This window comes from Xenopus tropicalis, chromosome 10, assembly GCF_000004195.4.
Source record: "Xenopus tropicalis strain Nigerian chromosome 10, UCB_Xtro_10.0, whole genome shotgun sequence".
Taxonomy (NCBI): Eukaryota; Metazoa; Chordata; class Amphibia; order Anura; family Pipidae; genus Xenopus; species Xenopus tropicalis.
The window spans coordinates 44,269,974-44,289,794 of record NC_030686.2 but is presented as its reverse complement, the minus strand read 5'-3'; the positions used below and the strand labels follow the sequence as shown (position 1 = coordinate 44,289,794).

General features: G+C 48.2%; 1 protein-coding gene across 2 annotated transcripts; it reads left to right on the top strand.

Moving 5' to 3' along the window:
* The first annotated feature begins 1,826 nt into the window (after window positions 1-1,826).
* On the top strand, window positions 1,827-19,768 carry hid1 (HID1 domain containing). Of its 2 annotated transcripts, none has more exons than XM_012971610.3 (19): window positions 1,827-2,038; window positions 8,130-8,279; window positions 8,418-8,588; window positions 9,817-9,936; window positions 10,615-10,721; window positions 11,932-12,051; window positions 12,199-12,421; window positions 12,503-12,559; window positions 13,191-13,331; window positions 13,813-13,903; window positions 14,120-14,271; window positions 14,475-14,553; window positions 15,706-15,870; window positions 16,025-16,252; window positions 16,497-16,651; window positions 16,743-16,808; window positions 17,329-17,420; window positions 18,641-18,799; window positions 19,351-19,768. In XM_012971610.3, the coding sequence occupies exons 1-19, from the start codon at window positions 1,973-1,975 to the stop codon at window positions 19,412-19,414; spliced, it is 2,406 nt and encodes an 801-aa protein (XP_012827064.2). In that variant the 5' UTR covers window positions 1,827-1,972; the 3' UTR covers window positions 19,415-19,768.
* Window positions 19,769-19,821: the final 53 nt, after the last annotated feature.

The following is a 19,821-nucleotide window of genomic DNA, read 5'->3' as shown; positions in this document are numbered from 1 at the left end:
CCCGGCTCCCTCACTCAGTTCCCCGCAGCATCCCAGGCCTGGACCGGCTATGCCCCGCCCCATTATCCTATCAGTGTGAAGCAAAGCGCCCGCTCATTGGTTACGGTTCGCTCCTCCTCCCTGTCGTCATCACAGAACCTGCATCTTTAACCCATCATGTGCCAATGTTTTCTCTGCAGATGTGGCTATGGCTATATCTCTGGCATACTGTGCTGTACTTACACACTGCTAGTCTGTTATATCTGTCCGCCTATACACTTATATGGGCTAAGGGGCCCCAGCCTGAAGGCCAGTTAGGGGGGGATTTGGGGTGAGTGCTTATTTGTGCCCTGGGTACCCCTGGAACTATAGCAGGGTGACTGTTACCCCAATGTTTCTATATATCTGTAACCTTGTTATGGGCTAAGGGGGCCCAGCCTGAAGGCCAGTTAGGGGGGGATTTGGGGTGAGTGCTTATTTGTGCCCTGGGTACCCCTGGAACTATAGCGGGGTGACTGTTACCCCAATGTTTCTATATATCTGTAACCTTGTTATGGGCTAAGGGGGCCCAGCCTGAAGGCCAGTTAGGGGGGGATTTGGGGTGAGTGCTTATTTGTGCCCTGGGTACCCCTGGAACTATAGCGGGGTGACTGTTACCCCAATGTTTCTATATATCTGTAACCTTGTTATGGGCTAAGGGGGCCCAGCCTGAAGGCCAGTTAGGGGGAGATTTGGGGTGAGTGATTATTTGTGCCCTGGGTACCCCTGGAACTATAGCAGGGTGACTGTTACCCCAATGTTTCTATATATCTGTAACCTTGTTATGGGCTAAGGGGGCCCAGCCTGAAGGCCAGTTAGGGGGGAATTTGGGGTGAGTGCTTATTTGTGCCCTGGGTACCCCTGGAACTATAGCGGGGTGACTGTTTCCCCAATGTTTCTATATATCTGTAACCTTGTTATGGGCTAAGGGGGCCCAGCCTGAAGGCCAGTTAGGGGGGGATTTGGGGTGAGTGCTTATTTGTGCCCTGGGTACCCCTGGAACTATAGCAGGGTGACTGTTACCCCAATGTTTCTATATATCTGTAACCTTGTTATGGGCTAAGGGGGCCCAGCCTGAAGGCCAGTTAGGGGGGGATTTGGGGTGAGTGCTTATTTGTGCCCTGGGTACCCCTGGAACTATAGCAGGGTGACTGTTACCCCAATGTTTCTATATATCTGTAACCTTGTTATGGGCTAAGGGGGCCCAGCCTGAAGGCCAGTTAGGGGGGGATTTGGGGTGAGTGCTTATTTGTGCCCTGGGTACCCCTGGAACTATAGCAGGGTGACTGTTACCCCAATGTTTCTATATATCTGTAACCTTGTTATGGGCTAAGGGGGCCCAGCCTGAAGGCCAGTTAGGGGGGATTTGGGGTGAGTGCCAGACTGGTACAATTATAGGTGCATTTGCTGTGACCCTAGTCAGCTGGGTGCCCAGTAACGCTGGTGCAGTTCAGCCTCCCCAAGCTAGCAGCAATCACATCTGCCAGAGGGGTATGAGAGTTCCATGCAGTTCAAGCAGACCCCTTGGTGGAGCCCCAGTTGCTGCAGTTCAGCTATAAGGATATATATACAGGCTACCCTGGAAAGAGAGCTATACAGAGGCAGGAGTTATAGGAAGCATTACGGTTGCTATTGGAACAGCACATACAGTATCACACCACGCTGCCCAATCAGCAAACACTGACACCTGGACACACAATATGTCATCTCTTCCACTTCCTGTAACTGTATGGGCGGGGCCTGCAGGACAATCAAGGCGTGGTTTCAACCTTGATGCTGGTGACGGGGGAGAGGCGTGGAATCCGTGGGCGGGCTGCAGACGCTCGGTAGGCGGGATTACCGGGGGTGATTGACGGATCCGGTTCTCCAGCTGTTTCAGGCGGATTTAATCCTACCCGGTCGGGAGGGGTGGAGGGAGTGGACGGGCCAGGGCAAGGTTCCAGCCGGTAACGGAATGGGGAACACGGACACGAAGCTGAACTTCAGAAAGGCCGTGATCCAATTAACAACCAAGACTCAGGTACCTGCTGCACCGCCCAGCACCTTGTGGCACGTCATGTATGTGTGCTGGGGGGCCGCCTATACAGGTGCACTGGGGGGCCGCCTATACAGGTGCACTGATACGGGCTGTACTGGGGGGCCGCCTATACAGGTGCACTGATACGGGCTGTACTGGGGTGCCGGCTATACAGGTGCACTGATACGGGCTGTACTGGGGGGCCGCCTATACAGGTGCACTGATACGGGCTGTACTGGGGGGCCGCCTATACAGGTGCACTGATACGGGCTGTACTGGGGTGCCGGCTATACAGGTGCACTGATACGGGCTGTACTGGGGGGCCACCTATACAGGTGCACTGATACGGGCTGTACTGGGGGGCCGCCTATACAGGTGCACTGATACGGGCTGTACTGGGGGGCCGCCTATACAGGTGCACTGATACGGGCTGTACTGGGGGGCCGGCTATACAGGTGCACTGATACGGGCTGTACTGGGGGGCCGCCTATACAGGTGCACTGGGGGGCCGCCTATACAGGTGCACTGGGGGGCCGCCTATACAGGTGCACTGATAGGGGCTGTACTGGGGGGCCGCCTATACAGGAGCACTTATAGGGGCTGTACTGGGGGGCCGGCTATACAGGTGCACTGATACGGGCTGGCTATACAGGTGCACTGATACGGGCTGGCTATACAGGTGCACTGATACGGGCTGTGCTGGGGGGCCGGCTATACAGGTGCACTGGGGGGCCGGCTATACAGGTGCACTGGGGGGCCGGCTATACAGGTGCACTGGGGGGCCGGCTATACAGGAGCACTGATAGGGGCTGTACTGGGGGGCCGCCTATACAGGTGCACTGATAGGGGCTGTACTGGGGGGCCGGCTATACAGGAGCACTTATAGGGGCTGTACTGGGGGGCTGGCTATACAGGAGCACTGATAGGGGCTGTACTGGGGGGCCGCCTATACAGGTGCACTGATAGGGGCTGTACTGGGGGGCCGGCTATACAGGTGCACTGATAGGGGCTGTACTGGGGGGCCGGCTATACAGGTGCACTGATACGGGCTGTGCTGGGGGGCCGGCTATACAGGTGCACTGATACGGGCTGTACTGGGGGGCTGCCTATACAGGTGCACTGGGGGGCCGCCTATACAGGTGCACTGGGGGGCCGCCTATACAGGTGCACTGGGGGGCCGCCTATACAGGTGCACTGGGGGGCCGGCTATACAGGAGCACTGATAGGGGCTGTACTGGGGGGCCGGCTATACAGGAGCACTGATAGGGGCTGTACTGGGGGGCCGGCTATACAGGAGCACTGATAGGGGCTGTACTGGGGGGCCGCCTATACAGGTGCACTGATAGGGGCTGTACTGGGGGGCCGGCTATACAGGTGCACTGATACGGGCTGTACTGGGGGGCCAGCTATACAGGTGCACTGACAGGGGCTGTACTGGGGGGCCGGCTATACAGGAGCACTGATAGGGTTTGTGTAGTGGGGGGCCGCCTATACAGGTGCACTGACAGGGGCTGTACTGGGGGGCTGGCTATACAGGTGCACTGATAGGGTTTGTGTACTGGGGGGCTGGCTATACATGTAAACTGATAGGGGCTGTGTATTGGGGGCTGGATATACAGGTGCACTGATAGGGGCTGTGTATTGGGGGCTGGATATACAGGTGCACTGATAGGGGCTGTGTATTGGGGGCTGGATATACAGGTGCACTGATAGGGGCTGTGTATTGGGGGCTGCTATACAAGTGCACTGATAGGGTCTGTATTGGGGGGCTGCTATAGAGCTGCACTGATAGGGTCTGTGTATTGGGGCTGACTTTACAAGTACACTGTTCATTTATTGGTTGACAGCTATGCAGGAATTGTATAGGATCCTCACCTTCACTCCTTTTTGTCTGCATTTTAGTGGTGCTTCCGGTTCCCTGGGTGCCTGGGTGCCTGGCTGAACATCACCCAAAACATTCCCAGGGAATAACAGAAACAGCCCTTACATGAAAACTCTGGCGCCGTGCCTTTCATTTTAAACCACATTCAAATGTAAAAAGCAAAGTGCCAGTATTTTCATATGAGAGCTGTTCTTATTGTTTACCTATACAAGTGCTTTAACAGGGCCTGTGTACAGGGGGGGGGGGCTGGCTGAACAAATATGGGATCCATTATCTGGAAATCTATAATCCAGAAGTCTCTAAAATACAGGACTGCGAGTCTATACAGGTGCACTGAGGTGTATATTTCCCTAAGACCAGACCATAAATTATGTGTGTAAATACTGAAGATCGGGGATTGGGCTCTGCTTTACACCCACGATTGGAATTTGTGTCCCTGTTACACCAGTCTAGACCAGTCTTACAGTGGGGGACCTGTTCCTTGTTACACAAGCTTAGGTACATATCCTGCTGGTGATGATAAGGGGTTAGGGTTTCTCTTTCCCCAGCCCTAGGCCAGTCTGATGGAGGGAAGATGTTTCCCTATCGCACATTGTGTATTTAGGTTATGGCTTTCCTTGTTCCACCTGTTTATGCCTGGGGGTAGGCTTCCGTCTAACACACACCTGGAGCAGTTACCTGTAGGATAGGTGCAGTTCAGCTGGCTAGGCCATGTTTGTTTGTCCCTTATAGACCCTTTGCATTTGGGGGCTGGGGTGCGGGGATAGACATGTACCCTTATTACTTCTTTCCGGAACTGTTTCATTGCAGCTGATTGAGCACAGGGGATCTACTTTATTATTATCATCATGGAAGATATGTTTTACTGATGCTTCTGACTAAAACTATGATTGCGGAGGGTGTGTTTTCCTGTTACACCTGTCAAGGCCATTGGGGGAAATACTTTTGTGTTACACCTGTCTACACCAGCCTTTTGCTGGGGGTGTGACCTTTCTAGGCCAATGTCATGTTGTGGGACTTCTTTATGTCTGTTTAGACCAGTAGGTTTTGCTTTTGCGTCTGTATTGACCATTGTCATGCTGGGGGGGCAGGTTTCCCTGTTACACATGTATTGACCATTGTCATGCTGGGGGGCAGGTTTCCCTGTTACACCTGTATTGACCATTGTCATGCTGGGGGGCAGGTTTCCCTGTTACACCTGTATGGCCCATTGTCATGCTGGGGGGCAGGTTTCCCTGTGACACTTGTGTAGGGCATTGTCTTGCTGGGGGCAGCAGGGTTCCCTGTTACACCTGTATTGGTCATTGTCATGCAGGGGGGCAGGTTTCCCTGTTACACCTGTATTGACCATTGTCATGCTGGGGGGCAGGTTTCCCTGTTACACCTGTATTGGCCATTGTCATGATGGGGGTCAGATTTCCTTGTGACATTTGTGTAGGGCATTGTCATGCTGGGGGGCAGGATTCCCTGTTAAACCTGTATTGGCCATTGTTATGCTGGGGGGCAGGTTTCCTTGTGACATTTGTGTAGGGCATTTTCATGCTGGGGGGCAGGTTTCCCTGTTACACCTGTATTGGCCATTGTCATGCTGGGGGGCTGGTTTCCCTGTTACACCTGTATTGGCCATCGTCATGCTGGGGGGCAGGTTTTCTTGTGACAACTTTATTGGCCATTGTCATGCTGGGGGGCAGGTTTCCCTGTGACACTTGTGTAGGCCTGTGTCTTGCTGGGGGGCAGGTTTCCCTGTTATACTTGTGTAGGCCTGTGTCATCCTCGGGGCAGGTTTCCCTGTTACACATGTGTAGGCCTGTGTCTTGCTGGGGGGCAGGTTTCCCTGTTACACATGTGTAGGCCTGTGTCATCCTCGGGGCAGGTTTCCCTGTTACACATGTATAGGCCTGTGTCTTGCTGGGGGGCAGGTTTCCCTGTTACACATGTGTAGGCCTGTGTCTTGCTGGGGGGCAGGTTTCCCTGTTACACATGTGTAGGCCTGTGTCTTGCTGGGGGGCAGGTTTCCCTGTTACACATGTGTAGGCCTGTGTCTTGCTGGGGGGCAGGTTTCCCTGTTACACTTGTGTAGGCCTGTGTCATGCTGAGGGAAGGTTTCCCTGTGACACTTGTGTAGGCCTGTGTCTTGCTGGGGGGCAGGTTTCCCTGTTACACTTGTGTAGGCCTGTGTCTTGCTGGGGGGCAGGTTTCCCTGTTACACATGTGTAGGCCTGTGTCATCCTCGGGGCAGGTTTCCCTGTTACACATGTGTAGGCCTGTGTCTTGCTGGGGGGCAGGTTTCCCTGTTACACATGTGTAGGCCTGTGTCTTGCTGGGGGGCAGGTTTCCCTGTTACACTTGTGTAGGCCTGTGTCATGCTGAGGGAAGGTTTCCCTGTTACAGTTAGTTAGCAGACAGACACAGAACCAGACCATCACAGACAGGATGTGCCCTTTAGGCACTGAATGCATAAGGCTTGTACTTTTAAGATGTATTCTTCTTAAATAAACTTTATTATTATCTTTCTATGATGGCCCAGTTGTTTATCAGCTGGCTAACTAGGGAATGAAGTATGTAGCCTGTGACATGGCCGGGGCTGTGCCTCCCGGTTATACCTGCTCACATCATGCTTGTTGGCTGGGTGTTTTGCCATTATCATGGCTGAAGACTGATTTCAAGTTGCACTATCTGGGCTGGACACACAGCAGGGTCAGGTTTCCCCGTTACACCTGGTGTCTGAGAACGGGATTAGCAGTTACACCTGCCCTAATTGGCTACTTCCCAGGCCCCTATTGGCCTTGTTACTTACCTCCTTCTGACTCATAGTTGGGAGCGGTCGGAGGAACAGGCTTCAGAAACTAAATTTTGGATGATAAAGTTTCCAAAGCCGGTTACCTTGGGTTCTGCCGCTCGCTGTTGCCCCACCGGTCACCCACAGAAAGCAGAACCCGTTTGCTGCTGGGCAGCCATTGTGTCGCACACAAGGAAACAGTTAACGCACAATCACAGGCACCTGTATGAGGTGTACGGTTACAGCTTCCTTTATAGATGAATATAAAATTGTTTGTTCTTTTGTACTGTCCATAATAGACACAGGGGCGGTGTGGGGAAAGAGACAATACAGCCTGGGTTTCTGGGTGAGAGCTGTGTGATAAGGGAAATGCATGTGTATGTTCTGTAAACTCTACAGACGTGTATAACGAGTCCATTATCGTGGCTAATAATTGCCTTTTCTCTCCAGAAAAGTTGCAAGGCAACTTTGGGCAACCGAAGTGACACGTATGCCATCCCACTGGCGATTTACATTGTTGGGAAGATTAGTCGCCCGCAATAGAGAAGATTTATTGCGGGCAAATAATCTCCTGTGTGCCACTGTCCTTAGGGCTCTGGTACACGGGGAGATTAGTCGCCCGCGGCAAAACTCCCTGCTTGCGGGCGACTAATCTCCCCGAGTTGCCTTCCCCCTGCCATCCCACCGGCGAACATGTAAGTCGCCGGCGGGATGGCAGACGCGGCGGCACGATTTCGGGAAATCGCCGAAAAAGCCTCGCGAATCTTTTTCGGTGATTTGCGCCCTTAGGGTGAAGACACACGGAGCTACTTAGTAGCAGCTACTTGTCACGGCTACTAAAAAAGACAATGCTGATCATTTACTGATAACTGTCTCTACGTGTGTTTAGCAGAGGCAATTCTCAGTATTGTCTATGGCAGGGGATTTTCTGGCATTTAGTAGCCGTGAAAAAGTAGCTGCTACTAGTAGCTCTGTGTGTCTTCATACTTAGGGCGAAGACACACGGATGTAATTAGTAGCAGCTACTTGTCGTGGCTACTAAACTCCAGAAAATCCCCTGCCATAGACAATACTGAGAATTGCCTCTGCTAAACACACGTAGAGACAGTTATCAGTAAATGATCAGCATTGTCTGTTTTAGGGTGAACACACGGAGCTACTAGTAGTAGCTACAGAAACAGACAATGGTGATCATTTACTGATAACTGTCTCTACGTGTGTTTAGCAGAGTATTGTCTATGGCAGGGGATTTGGCGTTTAGTAGCTGTGACAAGTAGCTGCTACTAAGTAGCTCCTTGTGTCTTTATCCTTAGTAGCCAGTACAGGTAGCTGCTACTAGTAGCTCTGTGTGTCTTCCCCCTTACTTCTCCCCAGATTACCCCTCACTCTCTAACATTTCTTTATTCTCCCGCCTTCTGATTGCCCCGCTGCAGCCTGTGGAAGCCACAGATGATGTCTTCTGGGACCAGTTCTGGACCGACTCGTCCACTTCGGTGCAGGACGTGTTTGCGCTGATCCCAGCGGCAGAGATCCGGGCAGTGCGTGAGGAGTCTCCGTCAAACCTCGCTACGCTCTGCTACAAGGTGGGGAATTGAATTTTATGTGGTCCGTGTACATTCGGAAGCAGCCGCTTAGCACGTATAATGTCCTTAACAGTGTGGAATTGTCGAGGGGCTCCCTGGTCTCCTATGGAGCAGCTGCTGATATAACTGTTTCTGCAGGCGGTGGAGAAGCTTGTCGCGGGTGCGGACAATGGGTGCCATTCAGATAAGCAGAAGCAGGTGGTTTTGAACTGTGCACGTCTGCTGACCCGTGTCCTGCCGTACATATTTGAAGATCCAGATTGGAGGGGATTCTTTTGGTCATCAGTTCCTGGAGCGGGACGTAGCCAGGTTATCCACTGATCCCTCTGCTGCCCAGTATTGTTCTGTGTTATGCTGCGCCTCTGTCCTTATCTCCTTGTGTATGTAGGGTCTCTACTTGCAGCACTAAGGGTTCTCTCTGCACTCTAGTATCCAACCTACTCTGTCCTTATCTCCTTGTGTATGTAGGGTCTCTACTTGCAGTACTAAGGGTTCTCCCTGCACTCTTGTATCCAACCTACTCTGTCCTTATCTCCTTGTGTATGTAGGGTCTCTACTTGCAGCACTAAGGGTTCTCTCTGCACTCTAGTATCCAACCTACTCTGTCCTTATCTCCTTGTGTATGTAGGGTCTCTACTTGCAGTACTAAGGGTTCTCTCTGCACTCTTGTATCCAACCTACTCTGTCCTTATCTCCTTGTGTATGTAGGGTCTCTACTTGCAGCACTAAGGGTTCTCTCTGCACTCTAGTATCCAACCTACTCTGTCCTTATCTCCTTGTGTATGTAGGGTCTCTACTTGCAGTACTAAGGGTTCTCCCTGCACTCTTGTATCCAACCTACTCTGTCCTTATCTCCTTGTGTATGTAGGGTCTCTACTTGCAGCACTAAGGGTTCTCTCTGCACTCTAGTATCCAACCTACTCTGTCCTTATCTCCTTGTGTATGTAGGGTCTCTACTTGCAGTACTAAGGGTTCTCTCTGCACTCTTGTATCCAACCTACTCTGTCCTTATCTCCTTGTGTATGTAGGGTCTCTACTTGCAGTACTAAGGGTTCTCTCTGCACTCTTGTATCCAACCTACTCTGTCCTTATCTCCTTGTGTATGTAGGGTCTCTATTTGCAGCACTAAGGGTTCTCTCTGCACTCTTGTATCCAACCTACTCTGTCCTTATCTCCTTGTGTATGTAGGGTCTCTACTTGCAGTACTAAGGGTTCTCTCTGCACTCTTGTATCCAACCTACCAGCCCTCTATCTTCTGTCGCCTGTTGATTCCAGGGCTCTATATAGTGCTTCCTCTGCCCAGAAAATGGCTTGGCTTATCCCCTTCCCTCATCGCATAACCTAGGGCCTCCCAGGGCTTTGCTTAGCTTTATGTGCCCTTGTCCTACGCTTTGTATGATGCAGCCTTGTGTCACTTGGAAACTAACAGCCGCCTCCTATTGGCCTGGATTGCCCAACATTCCTCCTTGTCTTTCTCTAGTTAAATGATGAATTATTTTTTGCATTGGTCCCCAATATGAGTGTCTGTCTGTTCTAGGAAGATGAAGAAGAAGAAGAGGATGGTTCAAGGCCCCTGGCCGAGTCTCTGCTCCTGGCAATAGCAGATCTTCTTTTCTGTCCAGAATTCACAGTTCAGAGTCACAGGAAAAGTGGAACGGTAAGAAAACTTGTAACAGCTTTTGTGCATGTCCTAAAAGGAAAGCTAAACCTTAAAAATGAATATGGCTATATTTTATATACTGAACTTATAGCACCAGCCTGAAGGTTTGGCATCGCCATAATAGTAATGATCCAGTACTTGTCACAGGGGGTCACCATACTGGAATCTGTTAGAAATGTCAGTGGCACTGCACATGCTCAGTAGGCTCTGGGCAGCTGTTGGGAAGCTGAGATTAGGGGTCGTAGCAAATTATCAAGCAGAAAATGAGGTTTGTCTGTCATATAAAAGGGCTGATTATTAATTTCTGATTCTAATTGCACTGGTTTCAGAGCTGCCATATAGTAGTAATCTGTATTATTTACTAATCAGCCTTATTTATATTCTGTATATACAGTAAATTTTGTGTCGGTTCCTAAGCTCAGGTAACTGACAGCAGCACAGAGCATGTGTGCTGGGAATCGGCAGAAAAGAAGATGGGGGGGCTACTGGGGCATCTTTGGGGGCGCAGATCATCCTTACTAATGAGCTATGTTGGCCCTGGGATGTATAATGTATAACATTGCTGCCCTACTTCTTTAGTTGGCTTTAGTTCTCCTTTAACTATTCTTCTGCCGCAGCTTGTCATATTTGTAAATGTAATCTGTCATTTTAAAATGTTCCCTTTTCCCTTCCCAGGATACTACAGAGGATATCCATACACTAGACAGCTGCGAATATATCTGGGAAGCTGGTGTGGGCTTCGCTCACTCCCCACCACTTAACCAGACACATGACCTCAACAGGCGAGTAAGACAGCAACACTCTATAGATCAGTCCAGCACACCTACCCTATACATGTGCAGGGCTCAGCCTTGGCACCAGGTGAATAATCCATCCCATGCTGTGTTTTGGGTAAGGGCTCATACTCACAAGCGTTTGTTTCTGCGCTTTCTTCCGGTTTGTTCCCCTGCATTCCACCGCAGGGAAGCGCAGACACAAATGCATCCTATACTTCCTAATGTGCCAATACTCGCACAGGCGAATGCTGGGTGCCACCTGCGTTCAGCGCTTACATGCGCCTGTCTGAAAGCGCACATATTCTACTTCTTGGTCCTAGTGAGCACAATTAAAACAAATCAGCAGTCTACTGAGAAGCCATGCCTTCCCCACCCCCATGTCTTCATTGGACTAATGTTGAAAAAGGGGACATGCTTAAGGTCCCCATACACGGGCCGATGGTACCTACCGATATGGGTCCCTTGGACCGATTCGGCAGCTTATTGGCCCGTGTAGGGGCAGAAACGAGGGGCCTGCCCAACCGATATCTGGTCTGAAATTGGGCAGATATCGATCGGCCAGGTTAGAAAATTCAGTTGGATCGGGGACCGCATCGGCTCGTTGATGCAGTTCCCGAACTGACCGCCCCATTGATGCCAATATAATTATTTTTTAGAATTATTTTTTTTTTTTACCTTCACGCTTCCCGATATCGCCAACCCATAGGTGGGGCTATCGGATCGCCAAGGGAGCGGATCTCAACGTGTATGGGGGTCTTTAGACATAGCCTTAAACACTGTGCATACATAAAGCAGAGGCTGTCATATTTAATGCTAAATGTTTTCACGCAGTAGTTGCTAAGATGTGTTGGTGGCAAAGATACAATGTAAAAGAGGAATTCTTACTATACTGTGGGAAGGTATGGTGAGGGATATTAAAATGAACACTGAGGTGGCCAACAAGCGGATCTTTCCCCATTATGCCCACCTTGAGATTGGCAGAATTGGATCACATGGGCAGGATACAGGCCATCAGGATGAGGACTGCATCAATGCACTTTCCCCTGATATGCCCAACTAAGTTGGCTGATATTGGGCTAATCCAAAAGTTTGGCTCTAGGGTCAAAGTGATTTTTGGGCAGATATTAGTTGGGTAGGCCGTCTGCCGACTTTGATCATTGGTGGCTTTTATTGGCCCGTGTATTAGGGAAACTCAATGGCGAGCCTTCTTTTTCAGGACTGAACTGCTGAAGCTGTTACTGACGTGTTTCTCTGAGGCCATGTACCTCCCGCCCTCCCCTGAGAGCAGCAACACATCGAATCCCTGGGTGCAGTTCTTCTGCTCTACAGAGAACAGGTAAGGGCAAGGGGAACAGTTTTCTGGCCTTCCAGTCTCTTCCTTTGTTTTGCTAAATCTTCTTCATTCCTTTTTTATTTGTTTGGGGTTATTCATTAAATTCTATATCTATAACTTTACCTCCTTTCTTCCCCACATCACTTGCAGACACGCTCTCCCACTTTTTACCTCACTCCTGAATGTGGTGTGTGCCTATGACCCCGTTGGCTATGGGATCCCCTATAACCACCTACTGTTCTGGGATTCGCGGGAACCACTGGTCGAGGTCTCAGCTCAGCTGCTCATTGTCACATTGGATTCTGATCTCACGGTGACTTCCAGCCCCAGCATGGACGGTACCACCACCAGCACTGCTATGGATGAGACAGAGGTGCATCACCAGAGTCCATAAGAAACCCCTGTTATTCTGGAATTATGCCAATTTGATCACTTATTCTGTGTTTCCTTACAGAGCCCACCACCAGATAACCTGTTTGTTAATTATCTTTCTCGGATTCACCGGGAGGAGGTAGGAAAAGAGCATATGAACATATTATGTGTGTGCCCAGCTTTCGCTGGTACAGCCCCCATAATACCTGGCCAACTTACTAAAGAGCCCTTAGGAAGCTTCAATAGGCGGAACCAGGAAGTAACTAAACTTCCAGCACCCTTTAGGGCTCTGGCACACGGGGAGATTAGTCGCCCGCGGCAAAACTCCCTGTTCGCGAGTGACTAATCTCCCCGAGTTGCCTTCCCCTGCCCTCCCATCGGTGTCAATTTAAGTCGCCAGTGGGATGGCAGACGCGGCGGGGCGATTTCGGGAAATTTTTCGGCGATTTGCGCGAAATCGCGCCACCGCGTCTGCCATCCCGCCGGCGACTTACATGTTCGCCGGTGGGATGGCAGGGGAAGGCAACTCGGGGAGATTAGTCGCCCGCGAACAGGGAGTTTTGCCGCGGTCGACTAATCTCCCCGTGTGCCAGAGCCCTTAGTGAGGTTGAATTCATTCTGACTGTCAAATATAGGGTGATTTGAAGGAAGCAGGTCCAGATGCATCTGTATGAGGAGTCAGGAAAGAAATGTACATGGTCACTTTTTATTTGCTCCGTTGTTATATTGTGTCTTAATTACTCACAGTCTGTTTCCTTTTGCCCTCCTAGGATTTCCAGTTTATTCTAAAGGGCCTGGCCCGACTGCTTCTCAACCCGCTCAGTCAGACCTACCTGCCAAACTCCATCAAAAAAATCAATTTCCACCAGGAGTTACTTGTTCTTTTCTGGAAGCTCTGTGACTACAATAAGGTGACAATATGTCCCTTTTCTGTTTCATTCTTTGTCTTTGTTTTCTCACATTTCTAAAGAACAAAGACATACATGTTTGTCTCTAGACAAGGACTTTAGATACTTTACCCATTGGCCAGTTGAGTATCCTTTAACACAGCTAGTCTGTCCTGACAGAATTTCCACATTGCTGATGCCATACACTAGCACTTGCATTTTGACATTGCCTAACCCAGAATGAGCAGGTAACATGCATACCCTATGCTTTCCTTCAGATCCATTTGTGTGGCTTATTGGCTGAACAAGGGATACAGTGTAATGTCCCTATCCAAATGCACTGCCAAACTGTACAGTATCTAACCAATCACCATTTGGCAAGCTCAGATATCTGTAAAATTGGCCTGTCTGTAGTGCCGCTAGTTTGCTCCAGGGTGTGACCTGTGACACTGCATAACTTCACATTTATTTTACCCCTTACTGTTTTTATTTTTCTTATTTGCAGAAATTCCTTTTCTTTGTACTGAAGAGCAGCGATGTCTTGGACATTCTAGTTCCCATTCTCTACTTCCTAAATGATGCACGAGCCGATCAGTGTAAGTTTAACTCACCCACACTTCTCTTAAGGGTGGACACACAGTGCTACTTAGTAGCCTCTGCTAAAACACATGTACAGACAGTTTTCAGTAAATGATCAGCCTTGTCTATTTTAGTAGCCATGACAAGTAGCTGCTACTAGTAGCTCTGTGTGTCTTCACCGTAACATGTTGACTGCTCTTTTTTTATACCACTAATTTCTCTGCTTCCACCAGCTCGCGTCGGCCTTATGCACATTGGGGTGTTCATCCTCTTGCTGCTCAGTGGAGAGAGGAATTTTGGAGTTCGTTTAAACAAGCCGTACTCTGTGCCCTTCCCTATGGATATCCCAGTGTTCACAGGGACGCATGCTGATCTCCTTATTGTGGTAAGTGCCCCTCACTTTCATATACCAGTGTGTTGTGTAGCTTTGCCTTCTGCAGGGTTCAGCACTACAGTGGCCCAAGCCAGAATGCTGTGACGTGCAGTTTACTTGCCTAATGCAGTTTACTTGCCTAATGTATGAAACTAAAGCAGAAAAATGAACAAAAAAAGCCCTTCCTTATCTAACACTATCTTTTGTATCCCCAGGTTTTCCACAAGATAATCACCAGTGGGCATCAGAGACTGCAGCCTTTATATGACTGTCTCCTAACCATCATTGTGAATGGTACATACCCATTGCAGGGTTAGGGCAAGGGCTGTAAATAGTACATGTAAATGTTTGAAACAACTGTAATATTTGTTAGTAGTGTGAGAATGGAAATGAAAGGTTTGTCCAGCAGGTGGTGCTGTAGGACTTGCTTGTAATGGAGGTATTTCTGGGTAGGAACCAAGAGTGCCTTGCTTGCAAATCCCTTGCATTTATTTAATGTAAATAGGGTATATACTCCCCTTTTTAAGTAGGATTTCACTTGCATTTATAATATACTATGAGGGTTTAAAGCAGGGTTCTAAACAATTTTTCCCCAACTCAAGGGACCCAGTGATTGTTTTTTAAAAAAATTCTCATTTTAATTACTATTGTCTGTTGTGGGAAGAAATGTTACCCTATTAAAGGGGATCATAGAGACCCTTGCTAAATATCATGGGGAGCCATTATTGAGTACAAATGCTACAGTTAATCCCTATGAGTAATATTAGAAGTGTCCTTAATGTCTGTAACTCAGCCTGCAGCCTTGTGCCTTTATATGGGCACAGAACCCCTCAGTGACTGCTAATATCCTTATCATTTACAGTAGGGGGTACATTATCCCTTATAATACATGAGTGATACTCAGAGTTCCCTGTATAACTCAGCCTGCAGCCTTGTGCCTTTATATGGGCACAGAACCCCTCAGTGACTGCTAATATCCTTATCATTTACAGTAGGGGGTACATTATCCCTTATAATACATGAGTGATACTCAGAGTTCCCTGTATAACTCAGCCTGCAGCCTTGTGCCTTTATATGGGCACAGAACCCCTCAGTGACTTCTAATATCCTTATCATTTACAGTAGGGGGTACATTATCCCTTATAATACATGAGTGATACTCAGAGTTCCCTGTATAACTCAGCCTGCAGCCTTATGCCTTTATATGGGCACAGAACCCCTCAGTGACTTCTAATATCCTTATAATTGTGATTAGGGGGTAGATTATCCCTTAAAATACATTTTATGCCGTCACAAAACTCTGTGCCATGTAGTATCCATATGTACCTTACTGCAATTGTATTATTTATAGGTAATTGCAATAATCTTGTACCAATGATTTTCACCCCGTTTGACCAAGACAATCTCCAGCCCCCCTTCTCTTACCTGTTTTTGTTCCTCTGACAGTCTCCCCGTACTTGAAGTCTCTGTCTATGGTGGCGTCAAACAAGCTGCTGCACCTACTGGAAGCTTTCTCCAGCACTTGGTTCCTCTTCTCCTCCCCACAGAATCATCATCTTGTGTTCTTCTTGCTGGAAGTGTTTAACAACATCATCCAGTACCAGTTTGATGGTCAGTGACACCCTAAATATGGAGTCTTAGTTCTGGAACAGTCTCTTCCATGTCTCATTCTTTTTCAACCTTCATCTTGAGTATCCCTTTTTCTCTTCTTACTTATATTATTGCTACCTCCATTTCTCTTTCATACCACCATCTTCTCCCTTAGGAAATTCAAGCCTGGTCTATGCTATCATCCGCAAGAGGGCCGTCTTTCAGCAGCTTGCAAACCTCCCCTCGGACACTTCTTCCATACAGCGTGCCCTGCAACGCAAGAAGAAACCAGTTGAGCCCATCTCCCGCACTAACTCCCAAGATGGAGCTTCCATGGAAGGTTCTCGCCCTGCTGCCCCTGCTGAACCTGGCACGCTTAAGGCAAGCCTGGTGGCCACCCCTGGTAAGTGTTGGTAGCTGTAATTTTGCTGGTTCTCTGGGGCTCCCATTCCCCATCTTCTCCATAGTGGGCATCTCTAGCTCATTAATAACATAGCTGGGCAAAGACATCACTGACACACATTGAAAAGGGGGTGTAGATCAGCCCACAAGCAGGTCCTATCAGTAAGTACTGCAACCTGCTTCCTTCTCTGGTAATCCCTAGGTGTTAGTAACGTTATTAAAGGTAATGTTTTTTTTATCAACAGTTTGTTTTGCCTTTCCACCAGGCATTGAGAAACTGACAGAAAAATCCCAGGTTTCGGAGGATGGTACTTTACGAGCAGTGGATCCTGAAGTTCCTTTGTCTCCAGGAGAAACCAGCCCGGCTCGTCCACAGAGCGACACAGAGTCCCATAGTGGGGTGCGTGTTGGGGCTCACTGGGAATGTTGTATTGGCATGGCCCATTCCACTTGCATTGGCCCTAACCTCTGAATGTGATTGGTTCTTATAGGAAAATGTGCAGAAAAGGCGGCGCTCCAGCTCCTCTCTATCTCAGTGGAACCCAACAACAGACTGGGTAAGAAGGGGGGTTCTTATGCATTGTGGCTGTGGGCTGAGATGTCAGCTGTGGCGGCATTGATCTGTTAACACAAGAGCCATGAATAAATGCTATATATATAGTAATATATCATTCCTAACAATCTGCTACTAGGTTAACTAAGCATTCTTTTTAGAAATGAAAATACTTTCAGCAACCCTTTATAATGCCGTTTATGTGAGTGTTAGCTTCATGTTCCTAGAGGCTCCCACGTGCTCAGTGGTTTTGGTTTCTGTGTCATTGATGGGTTGCTTGGGGGTAAAGCCATAGGGTAGCTCCTACAGGTTAGTTACATTCAGTGCAGTATTAGGTGATGTATATAAACCAAATCAGCTGCTGATATAGCACAAGAATTGGTTATTATTTGCTTATTAGTTTATATTAACTGTGGGTGTGTAAGAAACCAGCCGTGGATCTGACAGTACTGTGCAGAGATATAAGGCCACTGCAGTGTTAGACATAGATTATGTATAGTAATTTCTTTGCTTTTTTCCCTCAGGTCATGTCCTGGAAAGTCAAGTTACCCCTTCAGACCATTATGCGGCTCCTTCAGGTTCTTGTGCCACAAGTGGAGAAGATTTGCATTGACAAGTGAGAGCCATGTTAGGGGCCATATATATATTTATAATATACAGTTTGGTCATTTTCCTATGGGACCATTATATATAAATTATATCCTTATAAACGGTGCTTTATGAAAATATGGCTCATTAGGAGGATAAAGGAAAAAAATGTACCCCAGGTGACCCCACACCGTGCCAGGGCAGGTTATGAGTCAGGTGAGGCTAATTAGGCCAGTTGGTCAGTCTGTAACTCGTTACTCTGCTACACATCAGGCCGGACTGGGAATCAAGACATGTTCCCTTAGCACTCCTTTGTTTGGGTAGAGTTTCTGAGAAGAATTTTATACTGTATATATGGGTTCTGCTGTGTAATTATAGAGTAGAACCCCTATTTTATGTGTTTTAGGAGACCAGAATGAAATGCTGTAAAATCAGGGAAATGCATTATGCATTATATATTGGTGGGACCATAAAATAGTGTTTAAATGTAACAAAGGAAAATAACTATTAACTCATACACATTCTACATAACAGGGATTACAGGTGTCTTGTTGCTGATTTGGCACAGGATATAGTGCAGTCACCAAATGCCAACCCTTAAGGCAGGGATCCCCAACCTTTTGTACTCATGAGCCACATTCAAAAGTAAAAGAGTTGGGGTGCAACACAAGCATAAAAAAGTGCCTGGGGTGCCAAATAAGGGCTGTGATTGGCTATTTGGCAGCCCCTATGTGTACTGGCAGCCTCCGGGAGGCTCTGTTTGGCAGTACTCATGGTTTTTATGCAACCAAAACTTGCCTCCAAGCCAGGAATTAAAAAATAAGCCCCTGCTTTGAGCCCACTGGGAGCAACATCCAAGAGTTTGAAGAGCAACATGTTGCTCACGAGCCACTGGTTGGGGATCACTGCTTTAAGGGGTCCATACACTGGCCAACCACTCTGTTTGGTATCCAGCTCATGAAATGTATTGGGACAGTACAAGTAGCCATGGACGGTTTGGCTGCCTTTTTATTCTTCAGATCAAAGCTTAGGAATTTGAAATCTAATGGAATGTAAACAGGGGTTCTGTGCTAAGTAATATTTCCACTATCATCTGGCCAAGTGAAAAAGTTGGAAATATCAACCTATACACAATCAACCTATACACAAACACAACACTGAGTGTAGAGACTTGTTTCTTCTCTTTCATAAGCTGCTGTGTGACACCTGTACTTTCTGTCTCCCCTTATTCACCATTGTTTCCTGCAGGGGGCTCACCGACGAATCAGAAATCCTGAAGTTCCTGCAGCATGGCACCTTGGTGGGGCTTCTGCCAGTCCCGCACCCAATCCTGATCCGCAAATATCAGGCCAATGCTGGCACTGCCATGTGGTTTCGCACTTACATGTGGGGAGTCATCTATCTGAGGTGAGCCGGGGCACATTGGGGTGTAGGGTAGGATTTGAGGCCATCTGGCATTGGGAGCCGCTGAACAGTGTAAGACGGCTTTGTTTTTTTCAGTCAGCCATGGATAGCAAACAGAGCCGACATACACAAGCTTTGTAACATGCACTCAAGGTGCTCTGCAGGTCATTGGGGACAAAGGATGGGAAACAGTCAAGTTTTGCACCTTGCACTAGGAAATGTATGTTCAGTGCAGTTATCATTTATTTATTGCACATTATCAGAACTCTTTATCCCTTATAATGTGTAGGGCACCTATTGGGTTCTTTTGACCCCATTAAAGGGCTAATTATTAAGTTGTGAATCCTATAGGGAAGGGGGGCTCTGTCTGTATTAACACTTTACACACACGTGTATGTTTTTATTAACCCTCAAAGGTAAGTCATTGTAGCAAGCTTTGGACTGTATACCAAGCAGGGGTTATATGAAGGGAGCACGCTGTATTGTACAGGCTTTGCGCGCTGCTGTTCTAAACTGACAAGCTAACGAATGTGGATTTTATTTTTGTTTTGTAGAAACATGGACCCCCCTATTTGGTATGACACAGACGTCAAGTTGTTTGAAATTCAGAGAGTTTAGTCTATAGTCACCTAAACACACTTGTCAGTCTGTATCCCACACCCGGTCTCATACACTGGATTCCTCACCAGCGGCCCTGATACACCCCCCCCCCCCCCACCATACAACCACTTCCTGCTCACCCCAGCCTGTTACAGCCCTTTCCCAGCTCCTCCTGTTACTTTAATATATATATTTTTTAATGTTTTATGTTGTGACCAATTACAAATCTCCCCCCTTTCCTACTGTCTATCCACCCTTAGTGGTGGGAGTTATTTTTGTGATGACAGTGCCTATCTGTGTACATCTACAAGTCTCTCTATAATCATGTGTAAACTATTAAATTATATGAATAAATCTATAACTAGTAACCCCCTCTTGTGTATGAAGCACGGTTACTGACTGCTTACTGGGACCAAAGGATGAGG